At 41.9% G+C, this 27,284-nt stretch overlaps 1 protein-coding gene across 9 annotated transcripts in view; it reads right to left on the reverse strand.

The window, feature by feature from the left end:
• Window positions 1-6,297: 6,297 nt before the first annotated feature.
• TRIM9 (tripartite motif containing 9) overlaps window positions 6,298-27,284 on the reverse strand; it is a 267,774-nt gene continuing 246,787 nt past the window's right edge. For 3 of the 9 annotated variants that reach the window (XM_073010990.1, XM_007986671.3, XM_073010989.1), the window contains 5 exons: window positions 16,382-16,570; window positions 13,801-13,842; window positions 13,360-13,383; window positions 12,217-12,520; window positions 7,728-9,963 (listed from right to left, as the gene is read on the reverse strand). In XM_073010990.1, coding sequence (XP_072867091.1) covers window positions 9,705-9,963; window positions 12,217-12,520; window positions 13,360-13,383; window positions 13,801-13,842; window positions 16,382-16,570 — 818 coding nt within the window. In that variant the 3' untranslated portion in view covers window positions 7,728-9,704. The other 6 variants (XM_037983969.2, XM_007986677.3, XM_007986673.3 and 3 more) reach the window with 5 other exon arrangements.

Below are 27,284 nucleotides of genomic sequence, written 5' to 3' on the forward strand. Positions count from 1 at the left end.
AAGCAATAACAACTTTGCTGAGTATACACTACTCGCTCATTCCTTACCTCTGGGCTTTCAGCCCTAGGCACACATTCGAATCACCTTACAAAATTCCAGATTCTCAGGTTGCATCTTAGACCAATTAAATTAGTAACCTGGCATCAGTATTCTTAAAGTTCCCTAGATGATTTCAGTGTGCAGTGGAGGCTGAGAACCACCACTCTATCAATGGCTGATGAGTTTCTTTTGACATATGTTTTAAGATGTTTCTTGATTTGTGAGATGTTAAGGTGTAAAAAACAAAACAAAACAAAACAAAAAGCCTGCTAGACCTGGTGGTTCATGCCTTTAATCCCAGCATTTTGGAAGCCTGAGGCAGGAAGATCCCTTGAGATGAGGAGTTCAAGACCAGACTGGGCAACATAGCAAGATTCCATCCCTACAAAATTTTTAAAAATTAGCCAGTAGTGGTGTGTGCCTGTGTGTGCCAGGTATGTGCCTGTAGTCCCAGCTACTCAAGAGGCTGAGTCAGGAGGATGCCTTCAGCCCAGAAGTTTGAGGCTGCAGTGAACTGTGATCACTGCAGTGAACTGTGATCATGCCACAGTGCCCCAGCCTGAGTGACAAGGCGAGACCCTGTCTCTCAAAAGAAAAACACAAAACACAACGCTTGCATCTGAGAAATAAGAAAATTGTAATTGCTATTATTATTCTAGCTCTAGAAGGAGTCAGACCATGAAAAACATCAGATTGGGTCAGGTCAATTTTGTGGGACAACTGATGTTCCTTAGTTGTTCTCCTTTTACAGTGTCTTTGACATTGTTTACTAGGAATGTACCCCAGTTATTATAAAGCTTCCTTTGGTTACTGCCAGACACCCGGCAAGAGCTTAGAAATGAAGCTTGATGCCTAAAGGAAAAAAAAAAGGTAAAAAGGGAAACAAAACAAAACAAAAAGCATGGTGTGTGATGCATGTGAATCGCCTGGTCACTGGGTGCGCCTGTGTATCCTGTACTCTTTTGGGTCCCTGATTTCACATCCCACCTCCCCTTGGAGTTTGAGACCAGCCTGACCAACATGGAGACAATCCGTCTCTATTAAAAATACAAAATTAGCTGGGCTTGGTGGCACATGCCTGTAGTCCCAGCTACTTGGGAGGCTGAGCAGGAGAATCGCTTGAACCCAGGAGGCAGAGGTTGCAGTGAACCCAGATCGTGCCATTGCACTCCACCCTGGGCAACAAGAACAAAACTGCGTCTCAAAAAAAAAAAAAAAAGAAAAGAAAAAAGGAAAAAAAAAAAAGACTCAGTATTTCATCTGATTCCTCGGGATTCTTTCTTTCCCCATGCCTAAGCAAAGAGGGCAGGTGCTCAGATTCTCTTAATATCAAAGCAAAGTGTCCCCTTAACTAGGATGATAGCTAGCTTAGCCTCAGCATATGTGTTAATTCTTGGCATGCCTTGAAATCTTGAAGATGTAGAATTTGATAGTGGCATGGAGGTTTGGCTGGACCTCAGAAATTTTAAAGACTGAGTGATTTCTTTCCTATAAAGAAATTTGTGGTTTTCTGCTGGTATATCAGGTCTCAGTATAACACTACACCTAGATAAAGTTTGCATATTCTGCAAAGCCTCTTATTTCTGCCAAAATGCCAACGATAAAATCAACCTCTTGAGAAGCTACAATTAACCTTCATCTAGTCATCATTTCAAGCCTGCCCAACCAATAAGCCTGCAGACTTATTTCTTCACATCTGACAGAAACAGTGCCCGCCAGGCAATTAGGAAAATATATTGAGATCACATATGAAAATCAGCATTACAAAAGGAACAATTAGGATCCTCATTTACTGCAGGTGATTTGCTCATTATAAACTAATTAAACTACTAGGTTGAAAATGCAGTTCAGAAACAGAGAGTAGTTCATATTTAATATCTCCATCTTTCCTTAAAAATTGTTTGTTAAATGGCAGCCTAACAGTAAATCAATAAAGTCCATAAATCTTTGGTTCTAGAAGTGGGTTTAGATAAGATAAAGATGGGTCCATTTAATTAGGGAAGAAAACAGAAGGCTATGAGGTATGAACAAGAATAATACAGGAGGGTTTAGAATATAAAATATAAGTTGGAGAGGAGCTTTAAAAAATTGAGAAGCTTATTGCATCTGGACAGGTTTAGGGAAATAGGAGCAGACTATTATGGGTAATTTGAGGGAGGCTGGAAGTAGAGAACTCATTAGACTCCCAGTCTAACATGGCCCCACAGTGACCGCATTACAACACAGCCCTGGCAAAGGATGGCATCCTGCCTGATGGGGCCTGAGACAGCACTCCTGCACTGTCCATGCACTTTGCTTCCTGCTGAGTGATACTTGAGTGTTGTCATGGAATTTTTCTTTTTGTATTAAGATATAATTTACATGTCATGTAATTCACCTTCTTAAAGTATATATTTCAGTGGTTTTTAGTAGATTCATAAGATTATGCAACCACCACCACTATCTAATTCTGTACTGGAAATTTGATAAAATGTTGATCCTTTTTCTTTTTTCCCAGTGGCCCACACATCTGTTTCTGTAGTTTCTCTTCACACAGCTATGGTAGGGTGAAGAAGTAACAAACTGAAAGGCCTAGACTGAAGCTTCTGTACATCTATTTGGTTGCTTTTTCTGTTCACTCATATTCAGTATGCCAAATTCTGTGTTTATCCAAAAAGTTGGTTCTTCAGATAAACACAACATTTAGGTAGTCTCAGTTGTATGTGATGTATTATGCCAGATCCAAGCTTCCCTAAACACCAGCCTTAGTGGAAATGGCTAGCACGTATTTTGAGAAATACACACAAGTGTCTTTAGTGTGTTCATATAAATAATAAGGTAGTGTGACCAGAGAATTTGTTTGTTTATTATAGTTCCCTTGATTTATAGTCAGAAATCTGGATTCAATAGCAAGCCCTCCTTTCTTCTCAGTGAGTTGAGTAGATAGGCAAAAGATTAATGCCCACAGTAGAGGGAGGAACAAAGGGACCTCATTTCTAGAAAATAAAATGATTTCTTGCAAATCACTTAATCACTCCTATAAGGAAATATGGGGAATCAGAAGTTCCATTAACTTTAATACCACGAGAAGAGTAAAACATAAGTAATGTGTTCCATTAGGTAGTAAACAGAAGAGCAGAAAACCAGAAGAGAGAGAGAGAGATGAGACCAACAGAGGAAGAAGAAAAAAGTATCATGGTAGAGTGGAAATGATGGTGCCAGTGGCCCACCTGGAGCCACTGCTGCAAGGCTCTGGCTGCAGGGGGCAAGGTGAGCCTGGGGCTGTGTGCTCGTTGGAGCCAGTAGGGGCCGGGAACAGGTGAGAGCCCTGCTCCCTACTGAGTTGGCAGGGTGAAAGCCCCATTCTACCAGGCGCAGCTACAGCAGCCCAGCCATAACTCTGGACCTGGGCATCCCTGTGCTCTTGGGGGCCTGGGAAACTCCCCTCTCCCCATGGGCTTAGAAGTACCTGCTCCTGCTCCCTGGCTTCTCCTTGCTCCTGGTGCCCACTCTGGGCTGGAGCAAAGTTGTGGTCAAGCCCGGGTGCTGTCAGAACCGCCCCCAGGTGTGCGTGTGCACCAGCCTCCTGACGCCTCAGCCCCCTCTGGACTTTGGGTGCTGATTAGCATGGGAGGAAGGCTGAGGTGGAGCTGAAGACAGCTCAGTGCAGGCCTGCAGGCACCCCTCAGCATGAACATCCTGGGTACTGTGGAAGGCATGTTGATGGCGGCAGGAGACAGTCATGCTCCTGGACAGAAAAGGGCAGGTCCCCGGTGAAACTGCTACCTTCAAGCAAGGGATGGCCTGAAGCCTGGGGGCCAGGCTGCCAGTTCTGGGGCGAGTCTGTGGCCCAGAGTAAGAACTGATGATGCTTTTTCCAGGCCCATCCATTGCTGCCTATGGATCAATCAGTACACACTTCCTTCCTTCTGAGCCCATAAAAACCCTGGGCTCAGCCAGACGTTGACACTACCAGCAGAAAGGAGTTACCCATTCTGGGTCTCCTCTCTGCTGGGGTCTGCACAGACATCAAGGTCACCTGTCTGTGGAGGGAGCTACCCACTTCAGGTCTCCTGAGAGCTGTTCTGTCACTCAGTGAAGCTCCTCTCTGCCTTGCTCACCCTCCAGTTGTCCATGTACCTCATTCTTCCTGGATACAGGACAAGAACTTGGGACCTGCTGAATGGTGGGACTGAAAGAGCTGTAACACAAACAGGGCTGAAACCCTCAGCCACCACCCTCAGCCTGCCATGTTGCAGGTGATAAGAAGGAGAGGTGTGGCTCTTCTGGGAGCCCATATTTAGGGGCTCCTGGAGCCAGGGCTATGACACCTTCTTTGGGGCTCTGTGGTTCCTGGTGTCTCCAAGCTTCTGGATGCCACCACATACCCTTCAGCCAGATGCATGTTCCTGTAGTGGAAGCTGTGTGCAGTACATCTGGTCCAGCCATAGCCTCTTACAGAGCCAACACCTGTGCCAGAGCTTGGAGATGCCTGCCCTCCCGCAGCAATCGGCATGCCTGGCTGTGTGCAGTGGCCAGACCCAGAGTTCACTTGCCCACACATCCCTCGCCATTCTGTGGCTGACTCACCCTTGGCAGGTGTGGGATCCAGGCTGGTAGTGTGAGCCGAGCGCAACCTGCCAGGCTGAGTGGGCAGAACGAGCCCAGCAGGTGCAGGCAGTACTCAGACAGAAGGCGCTGCCAGCCACAGAGGTTTTTGGCTGGTGAAGTGACACCCCAAGGATTCTATGACAGAAAGAGGAATGTGCAGAAACTGGAATGAACACAGAGCAGTAGCAGCTATCAACTGTGTACTATTCCGCTCTGTGAGGTTATAACTCAGACCATATATTTGTAGGTAATGTTTTACCTTTAATCAAGAAACAAAGCGTTCTTTTTAGTGGCTAACAACGTTAGGTAGATGAATAATGTTGTAATTATTTAAAAACAATGGTATTGTTTCACCATTCAAAGAAATGTTAAAGGAGCTAGGTTTGAAAGTTAGTGAAACTCTGTTTTGCAGTACTATAAAATTGCAAACCAAATTTGTGGCTTTTTAAAAATAAAGTAGACCAGGAACGTTGGCTTACGCCTGTAATCCCAGCACTTTGGGAGGCTGAGACGGGCGGATCACAAGGTCAAGAGATCAAGACCATCCTGGCCAACATGGTGAAACCCCGTCTCTACTAAAAATACAAAAAAATTAGCTCGGCGTGGTGGCATGTGCCTGTAGTCCCAGCTACTTGGGAGGCTGAGGCAGGAGAATTGCTTGAACCCGGGAGGGGAGATTGCAGTGAGCCAAGATTGTGCCACTGCACTCCAGCCTGGTGACAAAGCGAGACTCCATCTAAAAAAAAAAAAAAAAAAAAAAAAAAAATCCCCAGTGCTTGGAGGCAGACCCCAAACATCTCCACTGGACATTTCACATGAGGTTAAATTTCAGATGAGTAAAACCAAAAAGCAGTGCCACATGCCCAAGGAAACAGGGGAAAGAACACAAGCCCTCCAGAGCTCTGGGGGCCTTTCCAATGAGACTGTGCTGAAGAAACATCGCTCTGACAAAGGTGAACTGTCATCCCCAGTAGAAAAAAACTAAGACATTCTAGAGACATTTGGTTCTCTCATAAAAATCATTTATTGGCACACCAGAAATGACAATTTTTTCTAGTATAGTAGTTGTATGCATCTGTAATTGCAATTCAGTGTAAACTACATGTTACAAGTCACTAGAAATCTAATTAGCAGGATGAATTTAATAAAGAACAAGAGGAACTATGAGTCTACCACGGCCCAGCCATCGAGTCTCATTGGAGAGTAAATCAAATATCAAACTAGTGTTGTCCTGCAACAGTTTTTCTGTAGCCACAAGAAAAACCAAGACACACATAAACAGGATAGCACCCATTCCATAAATTAGGTACACTTAACTAGAAAAAGATTGTAACTGATAGAAATAATCTAAATAAAGTAAGCACAAAAGTAAATAATTAGCTATTTACATATATTCCTTTTTGCCAAAATTTTGTTAGCTTTCCCATCCTATCTCTTCCCTTCTATTTGTTATTCTTGTTTTGTCATGGTGAATTTCTTGGCTCACTGAAAAATATTTAGACAACTAATTAGAACTTCTTTCTGGGTCCTACCTTTCCTAAAACTTCATGTCAAACTAACGAATTTCAAGGGTAACCTATGTAAGTCTATCTCTATATAGAAGTAAGATGCATTATTATTCTGCTATCAGTCATAGTAATGACATACAACCCCACGTTTTTCCAAACATTATTTGGACTACTCCAGAAAATTAGGCTGTGAATGGCAGCAGAGTGGATGGATTTTTCATTCAGAACAGGCACAGATAGTCTAATGGAGACAAGCATGTTTATCCTGAGAATGTGAATGCTGTGGACTGCAACTCAAGATCCCCCATTACTGAGAATGGGTCCTTTGCCCTCTGGTCACTCTTTATTTTTTCAACTATCAATTTTTAAGGCGTGGTATCATAGCAGCATCAGCAAATAAGAATGCTGACATCATTTCTACCAAGAAGGGCTCTGCGATGAGTGGCAGCAGGTACCATAATTAAATAGCGCAGCTGAAAGGGCATTGAGTTGGTACATTTCTGGTGCTATGCCCAGAATGTGTGGATTTTTAGCATCATTCTAGGAAGCCTGAAAGATCTTGCCCATGAGCCTCTTTGACCCTTGCCCATTTCCCTTCTAGTACATATGACAATTTGTAATTATTTTATTTTTGCTTTTTCTCCTACTGGAATATAAGCTCTGAAGGGCAGAGACTATGCCTGTCTGTTCACCACTGTGTCCCCACAGTGTCTAGAACATAATGTTCTAGTGTCTTGAACAGTGCCTGGTCAATAGTAGGTTCTCAATTAAAAGCTTGTATTAAATAAACGAACCAAATCATTGAGTCCCCTGGTTTGCCTGTGTCTTAGAGACTTTCCAGTTTTATACAATGGCCAGGGTTTCTGGCCTGTCCTAATTACAGGGCCATCCTAATGATCCTACCCTGATGTGAACCTGTGTAGCAGATATTTTTGTGCTTCAATGAGTAGTAAAACTTCTCGATGATAGATTCACTCTCCCAAAGCTGAGCCCTGCAGAGCTAACGCTACAGGAGAGGTAACAGGGCAAGAACATTTTAGGAGATAAGCTGTATGCTACAAATTCAGCTCATTCTTCCCTACCTCCCCCGATAACCTCATTGTTTGATAGAAAGCTTAAGAAAAAAAGTTAGCAGGAGAATTTTCTCCTGGCAGTGCATGTCCAGTAAGTCACCAAAAACCTGATCAGAAAAGAAAGAAAATATAACTCACCTACATAAAAAATTAAGTTAAATAAAAGCAAAATCTGGGAGTGGGAACCAAGTGACGTGGTGGACTGTCTAGGTCTTTTGTTGGTTAGAATTGTTGGACATGGAAGCAGAAGCAGGCATGACAGCAGAGGAGAGGTTGAAAGGGAAAAAGGCAGAGCTGTGGGTGTGAAGACTGCAGAGGACCAGCTTTTCTCTCCTCCTTCTCCCGCTCCTGCCAACTCTGCACCCCACCACGACTGGCTGAGCTCCTTGCTGTGGTTCTCGCAGGCGGAGGTAAGAACAGGCAGCTGGCGCCTCCACGGCATATCCTTAGGCTATTGATGCTCTGCTGGAGTAGAAGTCGGGGACTGGGAGCCCGGTGTGCAGCGTGACCTGGGGAATGAGACTGTGAGTCCTGAGACACATCACGCATCCCCCTGTCCCTTTACACAGTGCACCGTGGGTGTGTCCCTAACTCAAAAAGTGTTCTGTTTGCATCTCTTTAAACATCTAGGCTACTGGGCATTAAAGGGAATTCAAGAAGAATCCTGCCTATGGCAAGAGGCTGCTCACCATGGCGGGCTCTCAAATCCTGGTGACATTTGATTATATGGTTCTCAGTCACCTGCCTCTTTTAAAGGATTCCGGGGAGATTGTGTTCCTTACAACTGAAGACATAGGCTTGGTTTTCAGGTAGTGGAGCCTGCTGGCCTCACAACAGTGACCACTGCCAAATCCATGGATAGAGGACCGATTCGCAGAGACAGGACCGATTTGCAGACCCTTCCCTTATTACTTGTCCACTAGTTATTCCAATTAGGGCAAACATTTCCTTCTGGGGTTGCACAGATGATTGCCAGTTGTGAAAAAACATGCCATTATACTATTTCACCAATTTCTGTATATCCCCAAACCTCAGTAGATAGCTATGGATAAAATTAGAACCATTTCATGCAGTTCTTGTCCCTGTCTTCTCCAGCCCAAGAGTCTTTATCAATAGATAATCAAAAGGTCCTGAAAACCCCTGAAGAGCATCTAGGATAAAATTCTTTGAAAGGGAAATGGCTAATGTGAAAATCCCTGAGTGAGGTTTTTCTGAGACTCGCTTCTAGGGTAATTTATGGTTTTCTTTTTTAAAGTGTCGAGGCTGAACTCTGAAAGATTAGATTCCAGCCTTCCAGAAAACCCCATCTCCTTGCAGGAAGAGAGAAGGGCAGGGGCTGCTAGTTTGCAGTCAGTGTTACTGCACATACTGAAACACAACAACGAATTTTTATAAATAGTTTCCAAGGCTGGTACTGGGTAGGGCAAAAGTCATCTGTAGTGTTGTAATTCTCAAGCCCTATCTTAAGACAACCATTTGTGGAATGAGGCTCATAGTTGCTAATTAGAGGCCCAGCTCAAGAGGGAAGTGAAACCCTAAGCCCTGACAGCGGCTGGCAGGGCACAGCTCTTCCTCCATGCATGGCTCCGGTCCCCCTCTGGCCACAGGCCAAGAGTCTCTCCACCATTCCTTGCCCAGGCAAGGACCCTCATGCCTTAGAAACTGTGCACAGGCTGTTCCCTCAGTCTGGAAGGCTCCACGCAACTCACTCCCTTACTCCTTTAAGGCTCAGCTCACCGGTAACTGCAATAAGCCCTGCCTACACTGACCATCCTATTTAAGACTGCGGTTGCCCGCCCCAACCCCAGCACTCATGAACCCTTTACCCTACCATTGGTCTTTTCTCCACTGCACTAATCACCTTCTGACACACCATCTGATTAACATTGTGATTATGCTGACTTTTTATTGTCTATCTCCTATCACTAGGATGTAAGTTCTATGAAGGCAAGATTTTTATCTGTTTTTTTTTTTTTTTTTTTTTTCACTGATGTATCCCAAACACTTATAACTGTGCCTGGCACATTAAAGGCATTCTATAGATATTTCCTGAATGAATGAGAAGCTGTTGTTTTATTCTATAATAAATAATAATTAACTAACTTGCAGGTAGGGACTATGTTTTCTACCCCTTAGGACCTAATAGAGTCAAAGAAGAGCGCAGAGAAGATGCTCAGATTTTCTGATAACGATACTAAAGCGTCAGTCTTACACCCTCACCTCTTCTCAGGCACTCCTGGAGCTTTGTTAAGTCATTCCATTTGTTTTCATGCCAGTTGGTTAAAGGCTTTCATTTCTACTTAGAGGTGAAACTAGAGCTACAGGGATGATCATTAGCCAACCATGAAGAGAACTCCAGTTTCCTACGTGCTATTAACCACTCTGTGTCCAAGTATAAAGAAGATGATTATGCTTGGCATGGAATAATAGCAGTTGTCAAGGCTGATCCCTTTCTCTCCTCCTCTCTTCATGTCTTGGTCTGGGCCTTACGCTGTCAGCTTCCCTCTCTCCGGTTGGATTGAACGGCCCTGAGCGGCCTTTGAACTGGCAGCCAGCAACAGCTGTTTAACCTCAGGGGCAGGGTGCTTACCTGCACGTTCCTGTTCAGGCTGACCGCAGGGAAGAACAGGCCCTCCACGTTATCAAATGCTATGGGACCTTGTTGTTCATCGTTGATAAAAAATGTCAAGTTTTTTCTATTTAAGTCGAGGAGGACCCCAATCGTGGCCCCTTTTGTGATCCCTCCCTCAGTTCTGTAGGAAAAGAAAAAAATGGGGGTTCACTTGCTTGTGGTCACTCTAGAAGCTCCCCGCTTTTGTGTGGTGAAACCAGTGTTTTGCAACCTGTTTATAATCATCACTACCCCAAAACCTTTTCCTTAATCATCCCTCGCACATAAATTTTAATACCGCAGATATACTGTATACCTGTTGGTACTGTACTGTGTGTATATCTGTGCTTTATATATAAAAAGAGTATGATTTTTTGCTCCCTCCCACCACCATCAATTTTCACTTCCTAGGGGGAGATATCTGCCCTTGTGAGTTGCTCTGCTGTTGCTGAGAGTGAACTCATTCATTAGGGTCTCTACTACTCAGTCACAGCAGTAGAAAACCAAACATTAAACACCAGGAAAAAGTCACCTTTGGGCTATCAGAGCTCTGACTCTAGGAATGTTGCACACTTTGTATAAATGGTGTAAATTAAATATCATTCAATACAAAGTGACTTAATTTGAAAGTCAAAATAAAGAAGCACTTTGGTTGCACCTAAACCACATGCATGAGAAATTGAATTTGGGGCCTTATGTTATCCATTAAACAGAAAAACTCATTCCAGAAGGATAGTAATTTTTTCGCTTGTTGCATTTGAATTAAGAACTTAGAGGCTGTCTGCGAAATGACAGCGCTGAAGAAGAGGCTTCTTCTCTGTACAGTGAAATAATTATACTCTGAGATGTAGTGATTTTAAGGAACCTGCATACAAATGCCATTTTACAAAGAATTGTGTCTTATGCTTCAATTGATGGCTTCACAAAATGCCATTAAACATGGATGATCAGATTCGTCTTTCCTGTTTTTTTGAGATCTAGCAATACTGAACTTCATTCTCATCTCAGCAGAGCACAGGAATTTGTGTCATTCATTTCCTCCTGCATGCAGGATACAGACTGTACATAGTCATTAAAAGACAGGTTACAAATTGCCTCTTGTTAATTCGCAGGTTTAACAATGAAAGCACAAGTGACAAGCAGTTTGCATGCAAGCAGATGTGTTTAGCATTAAGAATGTTTTTCTCTGCATAGTGTGATGGTTATGTCATTATTCACTCCTGCACTTCAAAATAAAGATGCTAAAAGGGAAAAAGTAAGTGTGGCATTTGGGTGATAGCACTGGGAATCTATTGACAGAGAGTTCCCCAAAATGCCAATCACTGAAGATAACCACTTATCTACATCCAGTAGGATTTGCTTTCATGGTGAAATGGTGTGTGTGTTCACTTCAAGTGACAGCGAATAATACACACTTGAATGCTATAGAAACTATCCAAGGGAAAAGGAGGCTTTAGGAGTCTACAGGCTGGAGAAGGGTCAGTGATGAGCATACAGAAAAAGATAAAACAGTGGAGTCCAATTATCCTACCACTGTCTGACTTGCTTTCCCTTTGATCTGGTTGAACACCACTGTATTTTTTTTTTTTCAGAGACACTAATGAGAATGTATCCTGGGGAAATCTTGGAGCATAAGGTGGACCAGGGTCCACATTAGAAATTTCTTTGCCTAGGAAATTTGTGAAAAATACATTTGAAGAACACAATCAAATGAGAAAGGAAATCCATTATAGTATGTGTTCAATTATAATGATCTATATTTTGGTGGTAGAAGAAAATCTCAAGGAGATTACTATATTTCCTTTCCTTAGCAAACTGGGTGCTCTGAATTAATACAGTAATAAGAGAGTTCTCTTTAAGTAAAAAGTCATTCAAATTGGCACCCATAAGCTTTAGTTTAATGAATCGTAATAAGAACGATGGCTACTATTTTCAGGTGCTTCCAATGTAAGGCATTTTCACATATTTCATTTAGTCTTCAGAAGATTCCCACATGGAAAAATTTTATTATACGAATTTGATGGATTTGGAAACTGAGGTTCAAAAAAACGAAGTAATTTGTCCAAAAGTGCTTTTCTGATAAGTTGTAGGTCTGCCTGTTTCAGCATCCTGGATTGTTTTCTTATAGTGGATATCTACTGGGATTCTTAGTTTCCAGTCATGGGTGAAATACAGCAATGAAGGGATTAGGAAAGTACTCAAGTCTCTATCATCATACAAAAAGTAAACCACCAGCATGGACTCAGCTGAGGCTCATAGACTGCCTGTGCTACTTAATGTAGACCACCTGCTTGATTTCCTTAATATGGTCTATGTAATAGGTTTTTGAACTGGGGCTGTCACTCCTGATCAGAAGCCAACGTGAAGAAGGCTTGGTTTGGGGGCTGCAGGGTACCTGTTGGTGTGCGAGTTGTTGTGCATGAACCAGCTCCGGTTATTGTCCACATACATTGCCCAAGCTTTGTCGTCCTTTCCTAACATCACATCCTTCATCACGTCCATGCGAGCCACGCCAAAGGCAGGATCAGGGTGGTTGTCATAGCGATCCACTGTGAGCTCCCAGTAGTGAACACCCTTGGAGAAGCCAGTCTTCCCTAGCACCACCCGGTCATCATAGCTACTGCAGGTCACTGTCAGGTTGTCATTGGAGAGGATGATGTCCGAGTGCGCCGAGCCAGGGTCGAAAGCAAACCAGGCCACTGGGAACAACAGAAGGGAATCAGGTTATTAAGACAGACCCAACAAGCTCAGCACCATAACATACTCCTGGGCGGGTGAGGAGCGTTGTGTAGCGTTTTCATGCTGCCATGCAGGAAGGAGGCGTCCAGGGCCAGGGCAGACAGGGGCACGTCCTGGGAGTTGGTACTCTCTGCACCAGAAGCAGACGGAGGACACACGACCGATTCAGCAGGGGTTACCTGGCTCAGACTGCACTCCCAACCAGGTGATCCGGGAGTGAAGTGGCATCGATTTTGGAAGGTGCAAGTCCCTTCACCTGGTGACTGGCAGAACAGTGCACCAGAGACATAAAGGGAGAGGGGATGCGCTAAGATGCCTGTGTAACCCCTGAGGCGGGGAGGCTAGGAGCTAGAGTCCTAGATGGAGGAGGGATAAAACACATGGAGTGAAATCAGGAAATATCCCTTCGGCAGAAGTGCTAACATCTAGTTGCTTTGAAGTTTTCCTTGGCTCTAGTGAAAGCTCACAAGCTGCGAAGCTATAAGCAACATAAATTAATTTTCATGAGTGATTGTGACTCTATGTAGGACAGGTTGCTGTCTGCATAACTTAAAAAACACAGTTTGCGTGCTACTCCTGAAACTAATACACGTCAGAAATTTTGCTGGAGCAGTAGGTATTTCGGACATTAGGTGCAGATAGAATGATGTCTTTGTACACATTGTTACGCCCCAAGTTCTAAATGCCACCTATACATATCACACTCGAGAGATGTAATTGCTGAGTTATTGAATCTGTGAGACATCTCACATGCACTTTGATCTTTGCTATTGGGTAACAGAATAAGGTTATTCCATACCTGCCAACAGCTTTTTAATGTCAACTGTTGTCATTCCAAGTGAAAGGCATGGGGGAGAGAGATAGGAAGCAAAATTGACATGGATAAGAAAACGTGTCTCTCCCGACAGACTAGTACCCCAAAAGGACTCAATTTAAAACGTCACATATACTAAACAGGTGCTCTCTGACTTGTACCTTTACCCACATTTAGTGCTCATAAAGAGTGCTTTGCATTGATGTATAAGAAAACTGGGGGAAAAGTAAGCTTTGAGGCATCACATTAAAAACTACAGGCATCTTTTCCATTTTTTAAGAGTTTGAGAAACTGCTATAATAGGGTTAGAATGACAACTAGACAATTTTATTGATATAAGATAAGCTGCCGCCATTTATTTTGTGAAGGAAGTTGAGCACATCAATCACGTAAGTAAAAGATAACAATTACAATAGGTATACTTGCCTAATTGAGAGTAAGGTGCAGATTGTGTCTCAAAATTGCATCCTACAAAGAGATACTACACATCAACGCTATGAAACAACAACCAGGTTGATAAAAATTACTTGTATACACTTAAAAAGCACCAGTTGAATATAGATACCAGAGGCCTGATCCATGAAAAAACAAAGCCCTTTTTATACTAGTTTACTTTGTTGGGTAAAAAACTGCCTCTCTGCTCTTCTAAAATGAAAAGCACATCTTTTTACCATTTAATAAATCCTCCTCCAGTTGATCCTGAACTCTGTAGCTGAATTTTTCATCTTTCCAAGTTCAATCTTTTCCTCTAAAGTTTCCACAGTAAGAAGGCTAGCTGTTTTAAAAATGAGGAAAATGTGCTTAATTGAAATGGAGAAATCACTGGATTTTGATAAAACTCTGCTCTCACTACTCTCTGCACTTCTGACTCTGGTTATGCCAAAAGGTCTTCATTGTGACTTGAGCCCAAATTAAATATAACTAAATGTGTAATGTAATCCATTTGTTAATATATACATCTTATTATTAATAATTATTAATAATGATATGACAAATGTGTTAAAACTACGTCCTCTCCTTCTTAGGAGAGAAGATCCTTCTCACCTGAGGGAGGGGAGGCGGGATGGTAGAAGTGGGTGTGGTCTCAGAGATACATTAGAATCCCCTGTGGAACCTTTTCAACCATCTCCCTTCTCTAAGATTTGGATACCTGTACCCCACGGGAAACTACATTGGGTGGAGGAAGACTGCCTAGTCTTAAAATGTTCAAAGCTGTGTGATCTACAATTTCCAGTGGTGTCGAGGACTGATCTAGAAAATGCGGTTTTGATGAACACTGGGGGATAAAGAAAGGATCATTTAATTTATTTTTCTATTTAGTAAGGCCTTTATATGCTAATTCCTAAAACATTTGCAGGATAACGTGCTGACTTAAAAGAATTTTACAAGAATTAAAAAAGCAACTTACTATAAAAAAGGACTAATGGTTGAGTTAAAAACAAAATACAAAAATTATGATCTTATTTTTGGTTAGTTTGCTTTTCTCTGGGATGAATTCACATGGAAGAGAATCATTTCCTCCCATCTCATGGCTGATTTTTATGTTTCGTTTCTATCAATTATCACTTCAATTCCTATTCATGTGTTAGAGCATAATGAGTATGAAACACCTGGAGTTTTAAAACTGACTCTCATATTCAACTTTGGAAATAAGTTTGTAGAATCTGAATTAGGGCTTTAAAAACTTTTAAATGAATCATGCCTTGTGCAACTCTTTTTTTCAAAACAAATATTCTGAAATCTTTTTACACTATTTTAAACACATTATCACACATTTAAGATTGAACAATACAACTAGAATAATGCTCTTAAACACACCCATCAAATATCCCAAAACTCACATTTCATTTTATTCTTGAGACAATATACATTACAAAGACTGTAACAATATTTCAGTACATTAGACACAAGGGAAAAGAGTTTCATAACAAAGCATGTTGGGAAGCCATAGTGCACAGAAAAACAATAAGAAACATAAAAGCACAAAGAAAAATGTCATTTTAAAGAGAGCTTGAAGTCCCTGCATCCTTTTTGCACTGTCATGCTGTGGCCTTCTTCATTCCAGAATGTGGGATGAGCAAAAAGAATAAAATAAAAAACAAAAGAAACCTTTGGAAATGTGAAATGTGCATCATGTGTATCCATGATTACAATATAGTCCTGAAGAGATCAAATAGGTCTGCATCTTAGATATTTTAAGATTCTATTTGCTAGGCAGTGTTCGCTACAAAGGAACACAAGTCTAGCTTTGCTGCAATCAGCCTTAGGCTCTGTCACAACCGGCTTGGCTGTGGGAAACTTCCAGGAGGCCAGACTTTTTGATTACTCAGATCTTTGGTCATTAGGCATTAGGAGTTAAGGGTTTCTAATTCAGCCAGCAGTGATCCCACCCCGTTGCTAGGAAAACACTCAGCCAGGAGCCCCACTGTCCTAGCAGTGAGCACAGGCTTTTGCAGAAAATGCTTTCACTTTCTGCTCTTTGGATTGCCTGCTATATAGGATGCTTTCTGCTATTGGTGTGTTTTTACTTTTATTTTACTTTGTCAATAAAGATCTCTTGAGTCTATGTTTAATCAGACCACTCCAGGCTGGATGCACTGATCCAGTCTCCCAGACACCGCTGGTTTCCTGGATACAGAAGGGCTGCAAACATTACTGCCACGGCCTCCACTCAGCCAGCACCTGTGCCGTGCTATGCCACTGCATGTGATGACAGAGTGGGTTATCCATGGTGGTACCAGCTTGTGCAAAAAGAGTAACTTCACTCATCACTTTCTGATGCCGTTATACATAGACCACAGCTCCATGGTTGCTCCTTGCACCACACAAACAAGAACACCACAAAGCTCCACCATCCCGATGCTCCTCATACCGGAAGCAGGCCACAGACACAGAGACTAGCTCATCCCCCTCACCACACACATGAATGGCAAGAACAAAACACGCGTTTCAGAGATGCCTTCAAGGCACATAGATCAAGGGGAAAGGTCTGAGGAGCTCAGCTCACCCGGTGCATTGAGAGACTGTAAAGAGGAATGCAAGCTCAGCTGGTGGGGTGAGGATCGGAAATCAAAGTAGGATCTCCCAGGGAAGCTGGGTTGTAGATTAAGGGTGGAGGAGAAAGGACTCATTCTACGGAGCGGCAATCTTTCCGAAGGCACTGGAAAAGGGAGGGTCTGTTCTTCTGAATCTGTGTCTAAATGTAAGATCAATGCAAACTAGAGATCAGAAGTCTGCTATGTCCCTGTGCATGGTTCCCCAAGACCTGCCTTAACAATGCATTCATACAAAGCCTCATCTTTCCCACAGGGTGCCACACTCAGGCATTTACAAAGCCAATGTGCCTGGGGGCAGGGAGGGAATTTTCAGCAGATCAGGATCCAAGACCAGAGGACACCTCCAACATCATAGGCGATTGTTGTCATTTTCTCCCAATTTTTAGTGGTAGAAAATTGGAAGGTTTCCTTTTAATTAAATAAAATATTTTTAGTGAACGTACAAAATGTAAAGGCAAATTTTACCTATTGATGACCAAGAGGATATTATTTTACCTTCAGTTGTCCTGGGAGTTACTACCTACTCAACAATGGTCTCTTAAAAGGTTTCTATTTAAGAGATGGTGATTTTTTACAAACTGTTTCCTATTCCGTATTTTCCCCTTTCTCTCCCAATGTGTATTTTTCTATTAGATGGATGAGCTGATTTTTCTACACTAGCACACTCCAGACTCTGTCTTTGAATAGGGGAGGAAATGTGGGGTGGTCTAAGGAAGACAGGGCTGGACAAGTAAGCAGGGAAGGAGCCTTACCTTTGTTTCTGAATTATGATCAGACTCTAGGGATGTCACTTGACCATCTTTGTTTCTCTAATGATAAACAGACTGTAGGCAGTGGTGAGGTGCATTGGTGGCAAAATGTCTGTTTCTGTTCAGATGGTCAGGTTTGGCCTGAAGATCATTATTATATCAGACTAAAGACTTAACAATTATTTGATCCGGTTTTAGAAGGGCATGAGTTAGTTTCTCTAAATTACTAAAATTGCTCCTTTCTATTTTGTCAAACAATAGCTGGTTCTATGCATGGTGTGGTCTAGTCAGAGGTGGATCTTTCACCAATTGAAGCCTTCTTAACAGTCAGTCTAATAGCAATAATTTAGGAAATACAGATGGAAGGAAGGTAATATTCCATGTCCAAAATCACAAAGGAACTTTCTTCTCATTGAAATAATAATTTCGTTTTTGTGACCAGGGGGTATTTCTGTGAATGTTTTTCTGGTTTGAATCAGTTACCAGCAATTCTTTGCTGGACATACACTTCTATCAAAATGCTACTCTGCATGTTCAAGCAAAAATAACCGGAGTGTGTATGTGTGTAGAACACGATCCTATGTGAAGAACTCAGAACGAGGGCGTTGGCAAGTTTTAATTTAATACCTCCAAGAGTCAGCCTCTGCACTCACAACACTAAAGTTAGCTTTTCAGACTTTAGACTTATCTGTGGGGGGATGACTTTTAAAAAATAAAAGTATAAACCAGATCTCCGAGAAAAGGAATTGCTATTTATGGAGTTAAGACTTTGTGTTTCCACTAAAAATACATTTAAGTTTTCTTCTACCTAAACTTCATACGGTTTGAATGACTTAATATCATGTATTATCATTTCTTTCTTCAGATATGATAAATCAAAAATTATTTGTTATAATCATCTTAAGGGGAAATTAGCCTTTGAGTGTAATAGAAAAATTCAAAATACAACACCCAAGTGCCACAAACCGGCATGGGCTTCTTTTAGGGAGCTAAGGCATTTACAACTATATTTATGTCAATACAAGATTGTATTTATTTATTTATTTATTTACTTACTTATTTATTTATTATGCATTATTTATTATTTTTTGAGACAGGGTCTCACTCTGTTGTCCAGGCGGGAATGCAATGCTACGATCTCAGCTCATTGCAACCTCTGCTTCCTGGATCAAGTGATTTTTCAACCTCAGTCTCCAGAGTAGCAGAGACTACAGGCGTGAGCCATCATGCCCAGCTAATTTTTCTAGTTTTTGTAGAAATGGGGTTTTGCCATGTTGTCCAGGCTGGTCTTGAACTCCTGAGTTCAAAGCGATCTGCCTGCCTCGGCCTCCCAAAGTGCTGAGATTATGGGTGTGAGCTACCGCACCTGGCCTAAAAAATTTTTTTATTAACAAGAATTTGCTTGGAAATGTATTTTTCACTAGGTGTGACAGTCAATTCATTATATTGAAAATATTTGTTGCTTTAAAATTTAATGGAAAAGACATATAAAATAAGATGAATTTCAGAGTGTATTGAATTCCCAAGCAGTTATCTGAAAACCAGTGAAGAGATGTTTACTGAACGCAGACCTTGGGGAGTGTATCCAAACCCATCATAAATTGTACTCACCTTTTCTATTCTCAGCACCAAGAAGAACTTAGAGTAGGTGATGGCACCCCTTTGTAGGGTGGGGAGTGAGGGTAGCTATGGTTGTTCACGGGATTAGTAACTTGACACTAAGATAGTTATGGCTCTTCCTATCCTTCCATTTGGATCCACTGTTTACTGATGACCCAATTTTCCTTGACTCCTCTCACTCTTGAATTATGCCCTCTAATCAGGCAAGTTTATTTAACATCCATATTGTACAACCATTTCATTTTTGTTTTTGAGTTTTTTCCCCATCTATGACCTCCCATTCCCTACCAGCTGGGCTTTTACCGTATTTTTTCTAAGTAGCTCTTAACAACAACAAAAAATCCTACCTTGCAATGAGAACTTTCCAAATGAATTACAAGAGAGATACATTTTCCAACTGATCCCAGCTTGATTAAACAAGCAATTCTCCCCTCATACCCTTCCCCATGGGCGTGTAGTGCACACGCTGGGTCAGCTGCCTATAAGTCATCTATACCACTCCACATTACCTTAGATTTCAGAAGTCTTAGAGAGAAGACACTTAATATCAGAGGAGCTGCCATCAAGCTTCCCCTTGAAGTTCCCTGGGATGAGGAACTCATTGCTTCCAGCCAGCTCCCTCTAGTTGGCAGTTATTGCTTATATTCATCTAGACATACCTCTTTGGGAGCTCCACTCTCCAATTGTAGCGTTACTATCTGGGGCCACATGGAACAGATCACTAGTTCTTCAAGTATTTGAGGCCAGTCACCAATCCTCTTTAAATCTTCCCTTTTCTGGGCTAAATAGAGTCAATGTCCAACCATTTCACTATGTATGGATTCCAAATCCTTTACTCTCCTGGTCATGCCCTCTGGACATGTTCAAAGGCATGAATCAAAGACAATATGACAACATTGAGAAGAGTATTGCCACTCCCTGGTTTAGCCAAATCACACTTAACTCACATTGAATGTGCACACACCTACTTAAGTGTGTATTCTGCGTTATGCCCATGGGATGCAGGAAGAATGCACACACTACTTCCTCACCTCCCCTTCAAAACACAACTATCACAATATGGAGAAGGCTTCTCAGCCACTCATATTCTATTAGTAAAGACAAAGAGGAATGAGGTTGTCATTTTTTTTCACAATACATGATACAAAGCTATGTTTCAGGTCACAGCTAATATGCAGGATAGTAATTATTATTAATTTTTAACTTTATAGTTCACTAGAGAAAAAAGAGGAGCTCCTGAAGAGACTTTTAATATCACATCATGTTTCATCACATGCAGGGATCCCGTGTGGTTGCCGAGCTTTGCTGAGTGAAAGCAGTTTAGCAGGAAAGAGCAATGGAAAACAGTATGTCAGTGGCTGAATGTGGTGACTCTAGGCATAACTATAACTCTAGGATGGGACTGTGTTCATAATGAATACGTATCAAGACATGCTTTCTGTCAACTCTGTCAGTGACCATCGTTTTCCTCTTGCTCTTTCCTGGACTTCTTTCCCTTCCCCGCTAGGACTGGCTGGAGTCTGGAGTTAAGGTCTAGATAAGGGCAGAGACCTCTGCTTAAAAAAAGCAATCAAGAATCAACAAAGCAGATTGGCTGGGGACCACTTGTATTATTGACTGAGAATATCTAGGTGATGTACTCCTGTTTGGCCACCATATATTTCTTTTGTTTCTTTATTTCTTTTTTAGAGACAGGGTCTCATTTGGTCACCCAGGCTAGAGTGTACTGTGTAGTGGTGATCACAGCTCACTGCAGCCTTGAACTCCTGGACCCAAGGGATCCTCCTCCCTCAGACTCCTGAGTAGCTGGAACTACAGGTGCATGCCACTGCACCTGGCCAATTTTAAATTTTTTTGTAGAGACAAGGTCTTTTTATGTTGCCCAGGCTGGTCTCAAACCACTGGCCTCAGGCAGTCCTCCCACCTCAGCCTCCCTAAAGTGTTGAGATTACAGGCGTAAGCCATGGCACCCAGCCCGTATATTTCTTTCATTTGTTCATTAGCCAACGCTATTGAACCCCTATCATGTGCCAGACAGTGTAGTAGAATTGAGCAGTTGGGAAACATAAAGTTGGCAGGAGACTCAACCATAAGAAAAATAATAATTTAGAGAAAATCAGTGTTATATATTATTGATTGGTTTTTACACTTCTGGGGGTGGAATTTCTTGACTGACTCCAAGTACAGAGTACTAAAGATTTTTGCAGATGTTGTAGAAGATTTGAAAAGGTAGTCTTTGGGGTGTTATTTTTGGAATCTAAAGAGGAAAAGCAAATAGACTGTGGTTGCTTATGATAGTGTATACTAATCCAGCATCCTTTGTGTCTGGGAGAAGTCTGGGTTGTCCTCTTGTCTGTAGTGAACAACTTTGTAATTTAAGCAGTCCTTGAACCCAGGTCCAATAAGATGGTTGTATTTTGGACCACGGAAAGGCAAGACATGTCACTAAGAACTGTACAGTGTTAAAAGATGAGTTTCAACTCAATTATGAACCAGCTGTAAAGTAATTTGCTTTTGTTGGGAAGATTTTAAAAGAGACAAAGAAATGAATGAAGAATGAGGCTGTTTTCGTAAATGGTCTTATAAGCAGCCAAAGTCACAATTATGTCCAACTGGTACATAATTTATAATAAAAGGTGGTATTTTAAGCTTTCTTAAGTGTGGCATTAATTGCAATTGAGAAGTGAGAAACAAATCTGTTTTGAAAACCGTCTTTTAGAAGAATGAAACAGCCTTTGCCACCCCAAGGACAGCGGCATACTTCATCACCAGGTTCTCCATTCGAATTTAGAATACAATGGCATTATTTATAAGGAACTATCATCAGGAGAACTGAAAATTCCTGTATTTCAATTAGATACAGAGGATTCCAAAGGACTAAACTGCTTTCCAGAGTATCAGTTGCAAAGCACACTTCCCAGAACCAAAAACGGGGTTCTGAATCTAATTCAGTCCTATGGAAAAATGCAAGAAATTCCCTGGGATATCATGCATGTGTCAAAATTTAAAAGAACAAAGTATCTCTCTTTTCTGGGCTCTGAAACCTATCATTATGCCTCTCACCTTGGATTTTGTAAAATTTACCCAAATATAGTCAGGTATGATTACCTACCTTGAAAACTTTGTCCTGGAAATGCATATTCTTCTAACTATTTTTGGAGAGGCCCAGATGCTCTGGGTCAGGAAAAGCAGAGACAGAAAAACCATCTTTCAGTAGACCAGATACATTTCCTTATGTGATCCTTTATCAATCATTTCCTATTAGTGTTGAATTTTCAGTATCATAGGCATAACTTTAAGACTCATCATGACTCTTGGAGGAGGCAGGAGGTATCTAATGCTGCTTCATAGCATTTTCTGAAACAACTTTCAACAGTAATTTTAGAGAGAGAAGCCACAGAGGTACTAATTGTAAAGACTTAGAGGTCCTCAGCTCTAAGTCCATGGTTTTAGAGATGACAAAACTGAAGTTCAGAGAGGCTAAGGGACATATCCAAGTTACACCACGGCTGTGGAGGGATACAATAGAGACTCAGGTAGGATCAATTCCTGGCGGATAAAATTTTGGGGTGATGAGACTATTGCTGCTCCTTTGTAACCCAGAAATATACAAAAGGTAAAGTTTATGCCACTGGCCCCAGAGCACATTCCAGTGGTCTCAGTGGGGACCAAGGTTTGTATAGAGGACCTAATAAACCTCAACTGTGTTAAGGATAAATCTTTTCTTCTCTAAATAGAGTGGTTAGTTTATGTAGTGGTTAGGGATTGGAAAGGCACACACATCACTGTCCTCCTTGGAACTTTGGCCAGAGGGATTAGATGGGCTGAGGTGTTGCCTGTAGTTGTTCTTCTGACAGGTTCTTTGTTGCTCACAAGGTCACAGCATTTCTGGAGGTCTCAGCACATCAGGGTGCAGTACTTATGCTGGATCAAAATCACTATTAAATATGGGCAAAGGAGCTGGGCACAGTGGCTCATGCCTGTAATCACAGCACTTTGGGAGGCCAAGGCATGAGGATCGCTTGAGGCCAGGAGTTTGAGAACAGGCTGGGCAACATAGTGAGACCCTGTCTCTATGGAAAAAAAAAAAAAAAGCCAGGTGTGGTGGCATGCCTATAGAGCCAGTTACTTGGGAGGCTGAGGCAGGAGGATCACTTGAGCCCAGGAGGTCAAGGTTACAGTGAGCTACGATCGTGTCACTGCACTTCAGCTGGGTGACAGAGTAAGACTCTGTCTCTGGAAAGATAAATGAATGAATGAATGAATGAATGAATGAATAAATAAATAAATAAATAATTGCAAAAAGATTCTGGACAGATGCATCTGAGGCCAATTTGCATTCAGACAAATGGAAGCATAATTCTTTTTTTTTTTGAGATGGAGTCTCGCTCTGTCCCCCTGGCTAGAATGCAGTGGCGCGATCTCGGCTCACTGCAAGCTCCGCCTCCCGGGATCATGCCATTCTCCTGCCTTAGCCTCCTGAGTAGCTGGGACTACAGGTGCCTGCCACTGCGCCCGACTAATTTTTTGTATTTTTAGTAGAGACGGGGTTTCACCGTGGTCTCAATCTCCTGACGTTGTGATCCGCCCGCCTTGGCCTCCCAAACTGCTGGGATTACAGGCTGGAAGCATAATTCTATATTCTGTCTGCACCATTAAATCTTTTCTGGGTAGTTTCCTTCGATGCACAGAAGAAGGAGCCACCACACTGGAAGGGGCAGTGTGATGCTGAGAGTCTAATCGGGGAGAAAGACATTTTAATCTTTATGAGTAACATTGTCTAGGCCCACATTTTAGAAAGCAATTTTTAAGATGTAGTTTCAAGAATCCCAACCTATTTGTCATTAGATAAAACAATCCTGAAAAATGCTGGGTAGATGGCTTGAGAGCCAGCCTTCTTTTCTTGAATTATTGCTGACTACCTTCTCCCCACTTTCCCTCCCAGTTAGGACAGGCGGGGCTGGAAACCTTCTGTGAATAAACGGCTCTGTCATGTCAACCCAAGCAGGGCTCTCAGTGCCAGACCTCATTTGGTAGTAACTTTCAAAGGCCTCAGAGATATAGCTCTGATATTCCTTTTCCTTCCTGGGCAAATCTTGTCACTGCCAGCCAAGAGCATCCACTGGTACCAGTGGGGGAAGGGCCTCTCTAGGTGACCTGCTCACCTGGGATGGGAGGGAGCTGGAGGAAATTTCTGCAAAGACATGAAAATGGGAACAGGACCAGATAAAGAGCTTGGATATGATGCTAGAAATGACGGCCACTCCCACATCTTCTTAAAGCTGGAATTCTACTGTTTTCAACAAAACCTTTTTTTTTTTTTTTTTTTTTTTTTTTGAGACGGAGTTTCACTGTTGTTGCCCAGGCTGGAGGGGAATGGTGCGATCTTGGCTCACTGCAACTTCTGCCTCCCAGGTTCAAGCGATTCTCCTGCCTCAGCCTCCCAAGTAGCTGTGATTATAGGCGCCCACCACCACACCCAGCTAATTTTGTATTTTTAGTAGAGATGGGGTTTCTCCATGTTGGTCAGGCTGGTCTCGAACTCCTCACCTCAGGAGATCCGCCCAACATGACTGCAAGTAGTAAAGTCCTACTTCTAGCTGGGATTTCTGGATGAGCACTTGAGGCAGCTACCCAGCGCTGCTTCATTTTGACAAGGTGTTTTCAGTCACCTTGCAGACAGACTTTGGATAGTTTTCCCTCTCTTTCTTTCCATTTTGGTTGAGTGCAAGTAGCACTTTTCTTTTTTTTTTTTTTTTTGAGACGGAGTCTTGCTCTGTATCCCGGGCTGGACTGCAGTGGCCGGATCTCAGCTCACTGCAAGCTCCGCCTCCCGGGTTTACGCCATTCTCCTGCCTCAGCCTCCCGAGTAGCTGGGACTACAGGCGCCCGCCACCTCGCCCGGCTAGTTTTTTGTATTTTTAGTAGAGACGGGGTTTCACCGTGTTAGCCAGGATGGTCTCGATCTCCTGACCTCGTGATCCGCCCGTCTCGGCCTCCCAAAGTGCTGGGATTACAGGCTTGAGCCACCGCGCCCGGCCGCAAGTAGCACTTTTCTAATGTTAGCATCACAGCGGACTGTGCTGAGCACTGGGGGCTTAAAGTCCAGGATCTAACATATTATTATACTTAATCTCTCAGCAGCTCAGTTTTCCATAAGTAGAGAAAGATGACGATAATAATACCTTCCTCATAAAGTATAGTACTAAGAATAATGGGCCATCTAAAAATGTTCACATCCGAATCCCCAGAACCTGTGAATACGTTATTATCCATGGCAAAGGGGACACTGCAGAGGTGATTACACTAAGGATTTTGAGATGGGGGAATTATACTGGATTATCCAGGTGGACCCAAGGTAATCACAAGGGTCCTTACCAAAGGCAGCTAGGGGCTACAGGGTGGCTCATGCCTGTCATCCCAGTACTTGGGGAGTCCAACGGAGGAGGATCACTTGAGGCCAGGAGTTTGAGACCAACCTGGGCAACACAGCAAGACCCCACATCTACAAAAAATTTTAAAAATTAGCCAGACTTGGTGGCACATGCCTGTAGTCCTAACTACTCAGGAGGCTGAGATGGGAAGATCCCTTGAGCCCGGGTGTAGGAGGCTGCAGTGAGCTATGATTGTGCCACTGCACTGCAGCCTGGGTAACAGAGTGTGACCTTGTCTCAAAAAAAAAAGGAAGGTAGAAAGGTCAGAAAGATATTGGAAGATGCTACATGTCTGGCTTTATAGCCACAAAGTCTATTTAAATAGACTAAATAGATAGAATTTGTCCTACAAAGTCAGATGTCTAGCCCCTACCTAAATAGACTTTGTAGGCAGAATCTATTTAGGTAGGAAGAGGGAAACTAGAGAAAAATAAACAGAAAATGTCTCATCCTGTTCTCAACCCTGTATGATTTTTTTAAATAGGAGTACAGCTTGTCTCACACGTAGTATAAACCTCAGAACTCTGAGTATTAAGATGGTCTTGTTGTATAACGTTTTCAACAGATACTCTTTTGCAGACGGTTTCGAAGACTGTGGCACAGCCATGATGGCTATTAGATGAATTAATTTAAAGATATACATGGCCAAGTTTTGGGGCTTGAGGGCCTTATTTTTAAATTTCATTAAAATTCTTAATTGCTTACAGTTATATTTCATCTTAAGTCAGTATAATTTAGTTTAGATATGCAACTGGCATTTTTTCCATGGGTGTCTTTGATACATCTCCAGGAACTTTGCTTTCAGAGAACTAACCACAGTTGAACTCATATAATAATGCATTCTCCTTTCCTTTTCTCTCTCTCTCTCTTTTTTTTTTAAGATGGGGTCTCACTATGTTGCCCAGGCTAGATTCAAACTCCTGGGCTCACAGGATCCTCCCGTCTCAACCTCCCAAGTATCTGGGATTACAGGCATGAGCTATGGCACCTGACTCCTTTCCTTTTCTCTTAATAGTACGTTCTTTATAATTTCCATTGAATTTAATTTGTACTGTTTTCCTAATTCTCCTATAAAAGTTTTATCTTCCTGCTAATCCTTTTTCCCTTTTTTTTTCAGTGTTTATCACAATGTGTAAGAATGGAACTATTTATACGTTTATTTCTCTAAGGCTTCTCTCTTTTTCTAGCTTGTAAACTCCAGAACAGCAGGGATAACATCTGTTCAACACTCTATACCCACAGCCTAGCGCACAGTGGTCACTTATCAAGCACTGCCCAATAAATAGACAGATAAATTTGCTTTTGAAGAAAAATACCAATCAGAACTTATAGTAATGTAGACATTTGACCTCCCCTGCATAATGTTGCCTTTAGATCCATAGGTTTTGTGAAAGCTCACAGAGTACAGAGTATAAATGATGAGCAATTTAAACCTCAGACTAAATCCATGTCATTACAAGTTAGACTTGTTACTGCATATGAAATTTTACCCTTCTGTGATACAGAAATTTTGTTTTGAAGTTTGAAAAGGGATTAACTCTTGCTAAGAAGAAGGTGACAGATTTTGTTACACTAGAAAGCCAGAATGCACCACCCCACCACCCCCAATACCAGCAAAGAAAAAAAAAATCTCTAAAGCAAACCTTTCTGGAAACTGTAGGAAATAAGATTAATAAAGTATAAGTGCAGTGAATGTACCAAAACTCTGTTAATAGCATTTTTCTCACTGATTTCTAAAAAGCAAATGAAAAAGAGATAATTATTTAATCCTATAGGCTTTCTCTATTGTTACGGATCGATCAAATCTTTTTTTTTTAAATAAGCTATTCACTACATCTTTTCTTGCTTTCTAAATCTTGTCTCACTGGATGTATTAGAATGAGGGAGAAACAAATAGAACAAACCAAAGTTATGGAGAAAGTATGTGTGTGAACTTTATTTCATTATGAGAAAATTATTTCTGTGCAGTAACAGAGAATACTGATATCTATATGATGATAGGCTTTTCTTTGTATTCAGATACATACCTTATATTTGTACACAATATATAA

This window comes from Chlorocebus sabaeus, chromosome 24, assembly GCF_047675955.1.
Source record: "Chlorocebus sabaeus isolate Y175 chromosome 24, mChlSab1.0.hap1, whole genome shotgun sequence".
Classification (NCBI taxonomy): domain Eukaryota; kingdom Metazoa; phylum Chordata; class Mammalia; order Primates; family Cercopithecidae; genus Chlorocebus; species Chlorocebus sabaeus.